A 15,712-nucleotide genomic window follows, 5' to 3' on the forward strand; every position below is an offset into this window, starting at 1 on the left:
ATGAAAAGATGCTCAGCATCACTAGCCATCAGAGAGACGCAAATTAAAACCACAATGAGGTACCATCTCACACCAGTCAGAGTGGCCAACATAAACATATCCACAAACAAATGTTGGAGAGGATGCGGAGAAAAGGGAACCCTAGTGCACTGTTGGTGGGATGCAGACTGGTGAGGCCACTGTGGAAAACAGTATGGAATTTCCTCAGAAAACTAAAAATGGAACTGCCCTTTGACCCAGCAATTCCACTGCTGGGATTATACCCTAAGAACCCTGAAACACCAATACAAAAGAACCTGTGCACCCCAATGTTCATAGCAGCACAATTTACAATAGCCAAGTGCTAGAAGCAACCTAAGTGCCCATCAGCAAACGAGTGGATCCAAAAAGTATGGTATATTTACACAATGGAATTCTACACAGCAGAGAGAAAGGAGCTTATATCCTTTGCAACAGCATGGATGGAACTGGAGAGCATTATGCTAAGTGAAATAAGCCAGGCAGTGAGGAACAAATACCATATGATCTCACCTTTAACTAGAACATAAGCAATAGAAGAAAAAAGCAAACAAAATATAACCAGAGACATTGAAGTTAAGAAGAATCTAACAATAGCCAGGGGGGAGTGGGGTGGGGACAGTGGGAAGAGGGGATTACACGCACTACTATAAAGGACACATGGACAAAATCAAGGGGGAGGGTGGAGGTGGAGGAGGGAGGTGGGTTCAGCTGGGGTGGGGTGGAGGGATGGGGAGAAAAGGCATACAACTGTAATTGAATAACAATAAAAATTAAAAAAAAAAAAAAGGTAACCTGGCAACCTTCTAGTTTTATGCATTCTGGGCAAGAGACCACAATTACTTGCAACAGAGCAGGTATGTCCCTCCCTCCCCCACCCCCCCAATCAATCAATCAATCAATCAAATAATTAAAAAGTTTTTTAAAAGCCCTGGCCAGTGTGGCTCAGTTGGTTAGAGCATCGTCCCCGAAACCAAAAGGTCACGGTTCACTCCCCATCAGGGCATGTACAAAAGGCAAATGACTGATGCTTGTCTTCCTCCCTTCCCCTCTCTTTAAAATCAGTAAGCACTTCCGCAGGTGAGAAAAATAAATAACTTTTTTAAAAAGAATTATGAACTGGGTGGTATGACTCGGTGGATTGAGTGCCAGCCTGCATACCAAAAGGTCACCAGTTCAATTCCACATCAGGGCACATGCCTGGATTCTGGGCCAGATCCCCAGTTGGGGGTGCACAAGGGGCAACTGATCGATGTGTCTCGTGCTCATTGATGTCTCTCCCTCCCTTCCCCTCTCACTAAAAGTAAGTAAATAAAATCTTTTTTAAAAAAAAGTTCTGAGAGCTGACAGTTATGGCACATTCAATATTCTAGGGCATGTAGACAGAATTTACAATTTTTATACTTAAGGGAAATGACTCTTAAGCTACTAATTAAGGAATACTATCCAACGTCCTAATTAACTAAAGCACTTAAAATCACCCCTAAAAGCTTTAGACAGCCCTGGCTGGTGTGGAGCGCCAACCTGTAGACTGAAGGGTTGCCAGTTCGATTCCCAGTCCAGGCACATGCCTGGGTTGCACGCCAAGTTCCCAGTAGGGGGTGCACAAGAGGCAACAGATCAATGTATGTCTTGTGCATTGATGTTTCTCTCTCTTTTGCCCTCCCCTCCTCTAAAAATAAATAAACTTTTTTTAAAAAAAAGCTTTAGATAAAAGCATGGCTTTAAGTCTTTTTCTTCCCACTAGACAAAGGTAAAAGCAGTAGAATAGCGGAGATTTCTATTCATCTTGGCACGAATTGGTGTCCCCCCGCCAGAGGGGAAGAGCTGCGCGGCGGCCTACCTCGATGCACTGCTTGATCCAGAAATGGCTCCCCATGGCCTCCCAGTTCTGGGAGCAGGTCACGTAAAGCAGGCGCTCGTAGACCCGGCGTTTCATGGAGTTGTCAAACACCTCGAAGAACTTTGCCCGGATGAGCGGCTGGGCACACCGCAGCCCAGAGAGGAAGGCGGGCTCGAGCTTCGCCGTCAGCTCACTGCCACACAGGGTCTCATCCCTGCAATGGAAGGAGTGCCACCGCGATGAAAGAGCTGCACCCAGAGGTGGGCTCTGCGCCCACAAGCAAACAAGCACAAGACAAGTGGTCCCGACCTCCTGAAGCAGCTTTGGGACTGAGAGCCTGCTACAGAGCATCGCAGGCTGATGAGCACAACGTTCAATGATGATACCGAAACGTGTTATGTGTTTCACAATTTAAATGAATATATAGAACTTGGGTATAAAAAAATTAATGTCATGTAGCACCGTTTGGTCAGAGAACACATTATGGACCGACACACGAAATATATGATAACCGCTGTAATTACCTGTAGACATAGTTAACAAGGTCCAAGAACTGTGCATTTAATTCAAGGTCGTCTGGAAAACGCTTTTCTATGTAGGTCATCATTTTCACAAGCAAGATGGACTTCTCCCGGAGTGTAGGTGTCTGTGTGAGTTTTTAAACAAAAGGTCAATTAATTCTAGCTGAGAGATGGTATGCCCGAAAGTACTTCTGTTCTGCTACCTTTTAAACTCCTACAATTCAGTCAAGTAAAATAAGATGGTTGTTTATAAATTAAAGAAAAAGAAAAAGAAAGAAAATCAAAGATGGCCCTGGTTATCCTTGGACACTTAAAATCAAGACAGACCCCATTATAATTTCCCTGGGAGCTACAACTCACTTTGGAGAGAAAGTAACTAAATTATAAAACAAATTAGAAGCTTCCAAGCATGTTATTGTACTGAATAATAGTCCTTCACTATGTTTTTCCTGACTTACCTTCACCACCATGAAAGACTAAAAAGGTTTAACATTTTAACAAGTAAAACCACATTGAGGGGAGTGACCAATTATCTCAGGTTTCTATTTAAAATCCGTTAAATGAGAAAAACCCACCTAAAAAAAAAAATACTGTAAATGCAAACACAGGAGGAAAAAAAGTACTTTGCTTGACTGAACACTTCCAGAAGAAGAGCTGAGAAAGCGAGGCCGGAATTTTCTTTTACCTGCAAAGGAAGGTCACCTGGCCAACGTGCAGCCCCTCTTCCCAGCTCACCTGATTGGCTGCCATTGGGGAGTTATTTTTGACCCATTCTTCCACAATTTTAACCACAGCCCGGAGGATCTTGGCATCGGGTGACTTTTCAATGAGTGAGGTCAGGATGGCCTGAATGAAGTTCTTCCGCATCTCCATGCTCATCACAGCCAGCCGTGTTTTCACCAGCTCCAGACTCAGCATCACCAGCTCACTAGTTCCTGCTCAGGCCGAGAGAGAACACAGCTCAACAATTTCTACAAACATACGTCAACAGACAACCACTTTGCACTATGTGGCATGTTGATTCTGCCTGTTTTCCCCCAAAATGTTTTCTCCAGCCACATCACTCTCTTGCTATTCCACAACTTTGCAAGGGTGGCCCTGTAAGAGGCTCCCCAGGGAAGATGACGGGGCTACAGGAACCAGTGCAGGGAACTCTGGGGGACAGCCGAGTCCTGAAGTCACTTCCATGGCCCTGTGTTCCAAGGCGCACTGAGTGGTGTACCGCCCACAACCCCCCACCCCACCCCCCACACAACGCATCTCCCAGGCTCCTGGAAGCCCACTCACTCCTCAGGTCTGCAACTTGCAACTGAAACTTCGTCAGATGTGACCACTGATTGGGCAACCTCCGTGTTACAGAGAAATTGTTAGATAGCCCTCACTAGGGGTATGTGCTCCACACACGTGTCCGATTGCTCTTAACTGCCTTCATTCTCCCAGTCACACATTTTGAGAGCAATTCATTCTAAAAAGGAGTCTCATTTTGGTTTGAAATGAGCCACTGGAAGCTCTTCGTTAAAACAGCTGACAACAAACTGCACACGGACGACAGGCATTAGTGCTCCCTCTAGAGTTCAGCCACAAGCGCGCACAGGTGTCACACAAAGTCCCTGGGAAAACTCGGGGGACCGGGGCAAGTCTGTCACCTGAGGTCGCTTCTGTGCTGCCCGAGGCCGCCTGGGGGTTGAGATGCTCCCGCACCATCCTCTGCAGGGAGCGCATGAAGACCGAGATCAGCCTGTCGATGTAGCTCGGGTTGTTGCTGCAGGCCGACTTCAGGATCATGAGGGTCCCTAAGGGGCAGGAAGTGCCAGCTGTCTTTTAGAAAGTTCTCGAAAATGGAGTATTTGACAAAAAATGGGCTAACTAAAACAACTTACAATGTGCTAATAAATAACAATGTGCCGTTTCCCACCAATGTGTGGCTTAATCCCAAGTGTCAACATTTTCAGCTGTATGCAGTGGGGGCTGCAATCTGAAGCATCGCGTGTGCACCTGAGCAACACCTTCAGGCACAAAAACGGATTCCTGTGCCTCGGTGGAAACAGTCCTACCTTCAGTTCTGCACTCTATCTTTACGTCCTGTATGGCAAACCACCCAAAGAGAAATTTTTGCCCCATGCTATGTTTGGGGGTGGGGGAGGCGTATTTTTCATCTAGATTGTCTGGGCATGACCAATGTTTTAAAACTAAATTTGCGGCCTGGCTGGTGTGGCTCAGTGGATTGAGAACCTGCCTGTGAACCAAAGGGTCGCTGGTTCGATTCCCAGTCAGGGCACATGCCTGGGTTGTGGGCCAGGCCCCCAGTAGGGGGCACACAAGAGGCAACCACACACTGATGTTTCTCTCCCTGTCTTTCTCCCTCCTTTCCCCTTCTCTAAAAATAAATAAATAAAACCTTTAAAAAACAAACTAAATTTGCACCAAACTCTGAAAAACTTCACCACAAACATCAGAACATGAACCCTGAGTATATGAAAAAATTGTATCTTTCATAACTGGCATTTTTATAAGCATCTTGACCTTGACTTAACACATTGAATTTTAACTTTGTATTCACGGCTCACGTCGTAGGAAAACAAAAGGGTATTGATTTGCCACTTTCAGGTGCAATCACCCCAGGTTTGGGCAATTTCAGGCTTGCTTTGAAAGGCTGGCTCTTGGTCAGGCAGCAAACACATGACCAACCTGAGTCTGCGCCAGGTAACCCACGACGCTGCAGAGTGACGACGACGAGTACAGCAACGGGTTCTGGCCATTCCTGGCTGCTGCGCTCACCTCTACTGAGCAGCCATCAGTAATGGTGTCCTGGGTCTAGCAGAGTGGCCAACTCAACCGACCCACTCACCCGAGGCTGCCCTGGCCTGCTGTCTCCCCATCAAGGGAGGGGGCAGGGCCAGTGGTGGTCAGCCCATCCCGAAGAGAGTCCCCTGGAGACTCACCAAGACGCTCACACTACACTGCAGTGGAAGCCAGGATGCAAGGCTGGACCCACCATGTGAACTCACTTTATAAAAAGGTGTGGAAACATCCCTCACTATCCAAATCTATCCATTTCCAGAATTGAGCCAACAAGTGAATACCAAGGGGCACCATTGTAACTAAATTTATCAAATTCCTGAATTTTACATAGCAACTAGGAAGAGGCTGGAGAGCAAGACACTCATTAAAAAATAATGTATTCAGTTTACAAAGCAGACACAGTGTTTGCACAACACGGGCTTCCAATGTGCACTTCCATCCGTGTACAGAAAGACGACAAACGCTCCAAAATGCTGAATGAGTATGGACACTGACAGGCAGCCTGTATTCAGCTTTCCTTCCTTTGTACTTTCAGTTTCGTGCAATGAACCGCAGTAAGGGAGAACAAAAGTTCTCAGGATTGCTAACCCGAGGTCTAACCCTACTCACACACGAGTGTGTGGCAGTAAGCAGCCCGAGCATCTACGTGTACGCATCTGAAGTCCCGGAGGCTGAGTCCCCCAGCTGCCCTGACTGCCCAAGAAACCAACTGTTGTCTCGTGGAGCAGCCAGAGCCCTCACCAAGCAGAGGATGAGCCCTCAGCTGGGGAGAGGCCTGCTGACAGGTGAACACGTCGTGAAAGGCAGTGATTCTCCATGTTTGTACACAGCTTTAGCAGCATCTCTGCGCCTGCTGCGAAACAGAGTCAGGACTGCCCATGTGCCACCAGGCAACACCCCTGGCAACCAAACCCTGCACCTGAGGACGAGGTGGAAGAAACCAGGAAGCACTGGTGTTGGGCAGGGAGGGGGCTGTCCATCTCAACGACCACAGGGGACCAGCCATGGCCAGGTGGCTCAGCTGATTGCAGCGTTGTCCCATGCACCAGAAGGCTGTGGGTTCGATCCCCAGTCAGGGCACATGCCTCGGTCGCAGGTTTGGTCCCCAGTTGGGGCAGGTACAACAGGCAACCGACTGATGTTTCTCTCTCTTTACAATCAATAATCGTATCCTCAGGTGAGGATTTTTTTTTTTATTAAAGACCACCAGAGACTGTGGCCCGGCGCACAGCAGGCCACAGGCAGACACCATCAACACCACCTCGGCTCAGAGACCCCAGACACCTGAGCCACACGCTTCTCAGGAAAGCACTTCCAGGGAGCACAGATGGAGTAATGCCACACTGAGCCAGGGCTGGGAAACCCAGCCAGGAGCACACTCACCGAAGAGCTGGGAGGGGTTCGCGTTGGTGGCCTTCTCGTAGTTGGTGAGCCCTTCGTAGATGACCTTCCCGACGGCCGCGTAGAGGCACTCCAGCTCTTCGTACTTGGAGGCCACACTGGAGGTGCCTGAAACAGAAGCGAGCGCCTGGGCCTGTGGCTCGCTGCTCCGGCCTGCCCAGGCCCTGGGACCGTGCCTGCCCCACACTGCAGCGCCGAGCTTCAGCCACCCCAGGACCTCTGCCAACCGGGCCGGGCGCTCCTGTCCCACTGGCGCCCGCCTCCGGGCAGCCTCCTACTTCACTGAGGTAGTCGGTGAGCTGCTGTCACACCTGAACTCACCCTAAATGCACCTAAGAGTATTTGTCCTGTCAACTGTGCCACACCTGACGCCCCTCTGATGCCTGAAGGAAACAGCAGTGCTCAGCTGGCCAAGAACTGCATTTCCAAAGCAGACAACAGACAGACCGCTGCAGTTGCCGCCATTAAGTTCCTACGTCAGTGTTTCCCAAGGTTGCAAGTAAGAAGACAAGTGAGGGAGCAAAGCGCTCCGCTTGGCGGCTAGAGGGTGAGCACTCTCCCATCACAAGCTCTGCGCCCGCCCAGCTACGCGGAAAGAAGGGTGCCGGTGGCGAAGGTCCGTACTTGGCTCTGTCGGGAAAATGCTCATCAGGCGCGAGAGGAGGCTGTGCACGGCGCGCAGGACTTTGGTGTTCCCGCACGTCATGCAGGCGGCGATCCCACGCTGCAGCGGCTTGAAGCTGCTGAGGATGGCCGGGGACTGGAGGACGGTTAGCAAGAAACTCAGCACCTCCAACCCTGTGCAGATATTCCCGTAGTTCACCTGATTGGGCTGCTCCTGGAACGGGGAACACAGGCCACAGAGATGAAACCAATACTCCAGTACAGGGAATAGTCGTCAACCAAAATGTGAAACTCTGTGCTTGTGAGTATTTAGAAATGAAGTAAAAAACCACTGAAGAATAAACACGATACACACAAAAACACGTGACCACCACATTCTATTAATACAGTACAATTTCACGTCTATTAATAAAATTTGCTTTATTTTAAAAAGTCAAACCTCTTTAAAAATCTCATAAAAAATGTTAACATTCTGAAAATCACTACGCTCTGGTCTAAAAAAAGGCAATTATTGCAATGCAGTTTGCTCGCCCCCTTCCACCTTTCCATTTTTCATTGCTACGCGTCTTTAGAGAGGGAGGAAAGGAGAAAGAGAGGGAGGGAGGCGTCCGTGCGCAGTCGCCCGCCGCCCTGTCGCTCTCCTGAAAAGCAGCGTCCCTCTTCTCTGCTCACTGGCCCTGCGGTGCTCTGCTGCAGCTCAGAATGCCTCCACTGGTCCCATGTTGCTGGTCAGCTAGCTGTCTGGCTACTCGATTCTAAGGTCACCAGCAGCCAGAAGAGACAAGGGAAGAGGCCACAACCAGCCGTGGGAGCGGAACCCCCAGACTCGGCGGCACAGACCGTGCACCTACCACGCTCGTCAGCAGCTTGTCGAACCACTGCAGCTTCAGTTCGGACTTGGGCCACATGTCCGGGCGCAGGGCGGTCTTCAGGAGGGCCACGCACCGGCGGGACAGCACCTCCCCAGGAGACCCGGCAGTGCTGGTGTTGTCGTTAACCTGGAAATCCAGTCGCTCAGTCTCACCACATGTCCACAGTTGATCTCGGGACACCGCCTACAGCCCACGACCCGACTCCCAACTCCCTCACAGCCACCCCCTCTCCCAGCTGCCTCAACTCAGCCCTCTCGGCTCCAGGCCGCTCCCCCACAGGGCCCTCTCTCTCCCTTGCAGTGGGTCGGTGGTGACCTGCAATCATTTATGTGCTCAACTGGTTAATGCCAAGAGGCTCCCTGAGAGCAGGACCCGGGCTCCTGCCCCTGGACCCCGACTACACACGGCAGCAGGCAACGAGGTAGAGGGCAAGTAGGTGTTTCAACCCGTGCCTGCAGGAGTTGGTAACACATACAATTCCTGACGGGCCAGGGGCCCTGACCTCCTTTCCCTTAGGTTGTCAAAAAAAAAAAAAAGAAGAAGACAACAGTAGCCATCCAGTGTGAATGAATCGAAATGATAATTACTTATTTTATCATATCGGCAAAAAACACGTTTTTTGGTGTGCTGCAGAATTTGAGTAACTAGTTTATATGTGCCATAAGCTGAGAAAGGTTGGAAATCGCTGGGTTAGGAGGTTATTTTCAGTACTTGGAAAGCCTCAATAGTATCGCATGACACACTATTCTTTTTTAAAAATAATTATCAAAGCTTAAGATTCCCAAATTTTAAAAACCTACTTAGGAAAATTTCATTTACAATGTTTTTATGAAATGTAAAAGTGAAGTTTTAGAAACAGATTCCCAATAACTCCGTGAAAGCATGTGTTGCTATGGAAGGTCAGGTAAGCTCAGGCTGTAAGAGCCTGTTAGCCACCGAGTGCTGTGGGGGCCGTCCCAACACCCTCATGAGCCACAGAGCTCGGAAGTTCGGTAGTTCGCCCGAGGTCGCTGAACGGCCGTGTCTCACCGGCACCGGGGTTCCATTAACTATAAGACAGACATCACTGCCACAAGAAAGCACATTTCTTAAAAATCATATAAAATGTAAGACAAGGCCGATTTCAGAATATTCAGCCTGTCATGAGATCTATGAAATTCGGGATGGAAGTGACAGCAGCAGCTGTCAGACCTCAGCCTGTCTTCCTCTCTGACTGAACTGTCACAGACTATGTTCTAGAGGTGACACAAGACATTCAGAACCCGCACCTGGCAGGCCACTCGGATGAGGAAGTTCACCACGGTGTCCGTGTGCTGCTTGTCAATGGGCTTGGCCAGCAGGGAGTCCGCGCCGGGCAGGGACTGGCTCCTCCCAAACACCTGCAACAGCAGAAGGGCCCTCTTGACAACACTCTCCCGCGTGTGGCGCTGACTCGCGCAGCCCGTGGACAGGGCACGGACGCTGTTCTGGGCACTGGGGATACCCGAGACAGCCATCCGCAAGACAACTAATACACAAAGTAGCCACGAAGAAAGGGATGGGTCGCGTGCGTGGGGCAGGAATGGAGTGTGGTCCAGAAGTGCAAGCCTGCCATCCAGGCGGCTCTCGGACTGAGAAAACCCAGCCGCCGGGGGGCAAGACCTGTGCTAGCAAGGGGTGCTGGCATGGCGCACAAGCCCTAAAACAGTACCAAACCAGTGTGTTTCCAGAGTGGGGCAAAGGACAGGGTGGCTGGGGCAGCTTGAGCAGGTGCAGGGCAGGGACACCATCAGAGGGGCAGGTGACACAGGCTCTGGAGGTCAGAGTCAAGGGGAAGGCTTGCTGAGGGTAAAGACTTCTGTCTTCATTTTTTTAAGCTTTTTATTTGAAATGACTATAATATTCACAAGGTGCAAAGACAATCCAGAGGCCCCATGTACACTTCACCCAGCTTCCCCTGGCTTAAATTTGGGAAAGAGTTTTTGGTACTCGGCCTTGTGACAAGTGTGATGCAGAGAGGAAGGAGTGAGGGAACTGGCAGGCAATTTCGGCGACCCCAGTGAGAGGTGACAGGGCGCCGGCCCACGCCATGACGGAGGTGGCAGAACTGAGAAGAGGGTGGGGATTTGTGGCTGGGCTGCCGGCACGTGTGGAGAGCAGGAAATGGACAGAGTGCAGGTGATTCCAGGTCTCTAATGTGAGCAAGGGTGAACGCAGGAGGAGCAGGAGGTGGGAGGGAGAGCGAGCACCCCGGGGCTCTCATGACCCTGGCTGTCCTCCAAACAAACTGGGTCACGCCATCTTTTGTAAAACTGAGCGCACTGTGGGTGCATGGTCTCAATCAATCTTCTTGCCCCGGAGAGTCTCTCCTGATGCCTTTCTGTGAGTAATCAATCACACCCCCAGCGCTCTAACAGCAGCAAGCGGCACAAGGAAAATGGGTCTGGTGAGGTGGGAAATGCCTCGGGAGAGGGTGTGCCACTGGGCTTCCCAGCCACGACTCCGGCACGGGGCTGGGCACGGCCCGTTCCAAGCTTGCTGAGGGGACATGCCCCACAGGGAGCGCAGAGCCTGCAGAAGGACGCACGCTCGGGGCCCCAGGTGATCTTACTGCGCTGATTGCTCCCGTGGCCGTCCTGAAGCGTTTCACTTCCTGGGCGGAATCCACCGACAGGCCTCTTTTAATGGACGACGAGACGGAGTTGACTCCTTCTCCACTGGAATTTGGATCCATGTCAGAATCCGGCTTAAAAAAACACACACGTCTGACTTGACTGGTTCCCACCACGCAGCACAGTGAGCACCGCAGGGCCACCCAGAGAGGGCTGACATCCTACCTGCTGGTCCTTGATCCTCTGCAGTTCCCACTTGACCACGACTTCCGACAGGTCCACAGCCAGCCTCCTCTGCTCGATGGTGACGCTGGGTGTGAAGCCCAGCCTCTGCATAGCACTGACCATGTGCTGCACCAGGTGGTGCCGCACCGGGTAATACACCTGTGGGCACGGGGCTTCTGTCACACTGGGCACACAAGCACACACACGACCTGCCTCACACCCCAAACACCCCCATCCCTGGTGGAGCCCCCATACAGCAGTGCGTTTATTCCCACATTTCAGTGCCGCCTCTACCAGTCCTGGGTCGCTCACTGATTCTGTTTAGACAGGCAGGCGAGTCTAGTCCCACGCATCGGACTTCAGACTTGCCGTCACAGTAGTTTGTCCTTGCCCAGGAGCAGATTCCCGATGCTAACAGAGTTGGCTGTCACAGCTTTCAACTCAACACCATCAATTCCTTTCTCTTCGACCCAAAATCTACAAAAATACTTACATACTTGCAATATTCACATTTGTTGAATTTATGTAAATGCAACAAAGCGGGCAATGGCTACAGAGAGGAGAGGCCAACAAAAACAACTTCCTGAGCCAAGTCACCAAAACCTACAGTTAATGACTCCTTCTCCCAAAGCAACAACTCACCTGTGTCCACTGTGCACTGAGTATTTACAAGAAACACACATCCGAACAGAAAGAAGATGCCCGCCACATTCTCTAAGCTACAGCAACTTCCGTGTCAATAAGACAGCCCCCCAACACACACACTAATCAGTGGACCTGAAACCCCCACTGAAAACGAACAACCCACCACTGCAGAGACAGAAAGCCTGCAAACATGCCACACGCCCACCTACAGCACTTTCCTACGCACCTTGAAGTGCTGCACTATCAGGTGCAAAATGTGCACCAGCTGAGGGACCGTGTGCCCCTCCTCCACAATGATCTTGCGCGTCCAGTGCGTCAGCATCTGGTGGCCGTCCTCCATCCGGGCCGGCACGGCTGGAGTCAGAATGGCCATTGCCTGTCTGACGATCGCTCGGGCCTCCATTGCGTGGGCCTTGAGAAGACTGTGGAAAACCTGCAGCAGGAGAGAGAGGCTGCTCTAAGGTCACAGTGACGGCTTTAAAACCAGACAAAAGCCATCTCTTACAGCCCAGGCAGACTGTTGCAAAACCATTCCACGAACCCCTCCAGGCTCCCTTACTGGGAAACGACAGGGCTGCTCTCTCCTGCGTCAATCCTGACCAACGGGCACACGCACTCCAGCGCTCACCGAGCACTCGGCACGTGCCCAGGCCTGGCTGGGGGAGTGCACCACAAGGAATAAGACCCGGCTCCTTGCTGACACCAATGCCTGGCTTTACTTGTGGGGAAGTTGGCCAAGGTGTACAAGCCCTTTCACTCGGGCCACCGTAGGGAAAATGGAGTGGAGGGGGCCACGATCAGAGTGACCTCATGTGAGCGGTGAGGTGCTCAGTTACCTAAGTTCAGGGGACACTGGGACTGCCCAGTGGTACTGAGGATGGAAGGACAGGAAGGGGGTTGGACACCAACAGGGCTGCCCAGTCCCTGATGCAGTGGACGGGGCGGGGGGCAGGTAATGAGAGGCCCTCGGGGCTGCAGCCGGGGAGAGACTGGGGAGAGCAGTGCCAACGACAGAGGCTGTATTTGTGTAGCTCAAGTCCCCGTGGTGGGTGACACCTGAGAGGCCACTGGCTTTTCAGTGCCTGGGCTTTAACACCACACTCACAAGGGGGAGCGGTCAGAGGGGAACAAAGTGACCTCGCCGAACAGGACGAGAGCGACTCCTGACCAAATGCTTAAAGGGAATGACAGGCTGAGCACGTAAGTCTGTCATTACCCTGAATTCTCAGAGACAGTAACCGACCACGCAGGGCCGTGGGACTCCAGAGCGGAAGCAACGACACAAACCCAGGCTGTCTGACGTCAAAGCCAAGCCACGGAGGGACTCGGGGAAGATGTGCTCAGGACCGTCAACACGGCAGGGGGCTGCTGAGGTGAGGGCTCACGAGTGCCCACTGTCCACAGCAAAGGGCTGGCTAGGGCCCTTGGCCAAAACGTCTTCAATGGGAAAAACAGCTGGAAGCCAGAACGCAATGGGTAGAGGAGTATGAGGCGGAAAAGGGGACGTCATGTCGTTTCAAAAGTAAAGCTGCAGGACAACGTGAGTGGTGGCTGGGAAAAAGCGGGGAATGAGTGCTCACGAGCTGGCAGGGACCGGCATCCCTGAACGGCAGCGGGAAGGACAACAGAAAGGGAAGGGGTGCGATAGTGCAGGAACAGCATGCGCACGTGTGGAAATGCTTGGGACTGTCAGGCAGACAGGAGGGAGCCGCGCCAAGTACCTGAAGGACGATTTTCTTATGTATCGCGAATTTGGCGATGATGTGTGCCAGAAGTAAGTGTCCGCTGTATTTGCAGGCTGGGTCGACGCAGGCCTTGGAGAGCAGGCAGGGCCAGGCGAAGGTCATCAGGCGGCGCAGCTTGCTGTTGCGGTTCTTGTTGTTGTCGTGGATGTGGTGGGGGGCGTGCTCCACCAGCAGCGTGGCGTACTGCAGGAGGTAAATCCGCAGGGAGTCCAGCATGTCTGCCTGCTTCTCTGGGTCCAGGACCTGCGGGAAAAGCAAGCAGAAAGACACTCGCCTCTGGTTTTGAAATGTGTTACCTACTAAGAGTCACACAAGTTTAAACCTCAGAAAAAATACACACACACCCCTATCTATAGAATTATGCAAGCTTTACAGTGAGGGTCCCAATAATGTCTTATCAAGTCTCCTTCAATATATACGGCAGAAATCCACTGAATTTACCCCAACGCTGCGGAGAAAAAGAGCGGGCTTATTAGTCAGGATGCAGTGGGTAGAGGGGCTTGAGGCAGAAAAGGAGGACTTCCTTCTTTGACACAAAGTGGTTTAGGACGGAGTTTCTTCGTGTCCAAGTAGTTGAGACTTTTTTCCTGGCCAACTATTAGTTACCCTGTCCTTATTTTTCCGTGTTAGGGTCAGAAAATGTTACCTGAAAAAATGTTCTCTCAATTTTTAAGAAAGCTGTTCTGATCTTCTACATCATCAAGTATCTGAGAGATTTGTACATGTGTTTCATGGATATAAGAAAAAAGTGTGCACACTCCTTGCTCAATATTCTGCATGTCTCTATTGAGTCAAGCATTGAACTGCATCATCCGATCCAGCTGCTAGCACACTGACTACTTTCTGCCTGCCGGAGCACCCAAAAGGCCAACACCCTCCATCCCAACGATGTCTCTGCCAGGGCCCCTACTTTCCCGGGACTGGCCGCGGCTCCGCCCCAGGGCTCCAGGCGGTCAGTGCCATTTACCCTCACTGGACACTCAAAACCCCAACCCCTCCCTCCCTTGGGCCGAGTCAGTAGCAAGACCAAACACACTCACTCGGGCCTCACGTTCCTTCCCGTGGGAGGCAGGAGTGGGGTCAAACTGCAGGAGGACCGGCAACCTGCCGGTGGGAACAGCCACCACTCCGTTTGGGCCCCCAAACAAAAAGGCAGTGGAACAAGTGAGAAAGCCGCGTGCTTCCGGCGAGCGTTGCCGTGCACGTGGTATGCTGCAGGCCTGGGTAGCCCCCCAACGGACCACCCGTGTGCAGAGCACTCCATCTAACGGCGCCTGCTCAGGAAGTCCAGCAGTGTAACCTGCAGAGGACGGCCAGCCAGGCTTTAGGAAAACACAAAGCAGGCATTTCCCAAAGAAACACTAAACGAAAAAAAATCCTTTAGTGCAAACTAGAAACACTACTATGAAAATACAAAGACCTTAAAACCTAAGCTAAGTTCAGACATCCTGCCACAAAGCTGTTTCACCACATCGGCAACGAAGGGTCACGGCAGCCCCTATACACAGTCCAGCGTTCTCACTGGCTTGCAGTAGGTTCCTTCGCAAAGCTAAAGATGAAACAAAACCCTTTTGGAGAAAACAGGGCTTTTCACAAAAATACTTGGATATCTGAACTGTCATTACGATAATCGCTTCTCTCTGGAATCTATTACTGTAGGAAAGTTAATTCATTCCAAAGCGAGGCTGCCTTTAAAAATTCACCATTAAGAATCACACAGCAGTATCTGCTCTCCCCCCATGGTTTCGCTCTCCCGTTACCCGCAGTCCACCACGGTGCAAAAGTATTAAATGGAAAATTCCAGAAATAATTCCTAAATTTAAACTGCGTGCCTTCCTGAGACGCAGGATGAAATCTCTGCCATCCCGCCCAAGACTGGAATCTCCCCTCTGGGCACACGGCACCAGCCCCCTGTGCGTTTCCTGTTGGAGCTGACTGCATCTGACTGGTGGCTGGGGCGCCGCCGCGTCGTGTTCAAGCAACCCTGCTTTCATGTAGCTACACTCAGACCTGAAGAGAGTGAGGCTGGCAATTTGGACGTGCCACAGAGAGGCCATGAAGTGCTTCCTTTAAGTGGAAAGGTAAAATTCTTGACTTAATAAGGAAAAAAAAAAAAAAAAGCACGCTGAGAGGCTGGAGAGGCTGCTAAGACCTTTCGGAAAGAACGAGGCTTCTATCTGTGAAATTGTGAATAAGGAGAAAGAAATCCATGCTAGTTTTGCTGTTGTAAAAGTTATGACCACAGAGCGTGGTAAGCACGTATTTAAGATGGAGAAGGCATTAAATCTGTGGGTGGAAGACAGGAACAGGAGCGTGCTGTGCCAGAAAGCACTGAGCCTCCACGGAGATGTCAGAGGAAGGCCCTGAGGTGAGCAGTGCCGGGAGGCTCACTTCACGGGCGGAGAGGGGGGTGAGGCACAGGCCC

At 51.3% G+C, this 15,712-nt stretch overlaps 1 protein-coding gene across 7 annotated transcripts in view; it reads right to left on the reverse strand.

Annotated features, from left to right (window-relative positions):
* TRRAP (transformation/transcription domain associated protein) overlaps positions 1–15,712 on the reverse strand; it is a 115,287-nt gene that overhangs the window by 38,428 nt on the left and 61,147 nt on the right. For all 7 annotated transcript variants that reach the window (XM_053912291.1, XM_053912290.1, XM_053912292.1 and 4 more), the window contains 12 exons: positions 13,264–13,530; positions 11,769–11,975; positions 10,898–11,056; positions 10,672–10,806; positions 9,350–9,460; positions 8,061–8,207; positions 7,210–7,423; positions 6,568–6,693; positions 4,029–4,175; positions 3,118–3,317; positions 2,386–2,507; positions 1,862–2,075 (listed from right to left, as the gene is read on the reverse strand). In XM_053912291.1, coding sequence (XP_053768266.1) covers positions 1,862–2,075; positions 2,386–2,507; positions 3,118–3,317; positions 4,029–4,175; positions 6,568–6,693; positions 7,210–7,423; positions 8,061–8,207; positions 9,350–9,460; positions 10,672–10,806; positions 10,898–11,056; positions 11,769–11,975; positions 13,264–13,530 — 2,049 coding nt within the window. The remainder of the gene's footprint in view (positions 1–1,861; positions 2,076–2,385; positions 2,508–3,117; positions 3,318–4,028; positions 4,176–6,567; positions 6,694–7,209; positions 7,424–8,060; positions 8,208–9,349; positions 9,461–10,671; positions 10,807–10,897; positions 11,057–11,768; positions 11,976–13,263; positions 13,531–15,712) is intronic.

The sequence above is a fragment of the Desmodus rotundus genome, chromosome 10, assembly GCF_022682495.2.
Source record: "Desmodus rotundus isolate HL8 chromosome 10, HLdesRot8A.1, whole genome shotgun sequence".
NCBI lineage: Eukaryota > Metazoa > Chordata > Mammalia > Chiroptera > Phyllostomidae > Desmodus > Desmodus rotundus.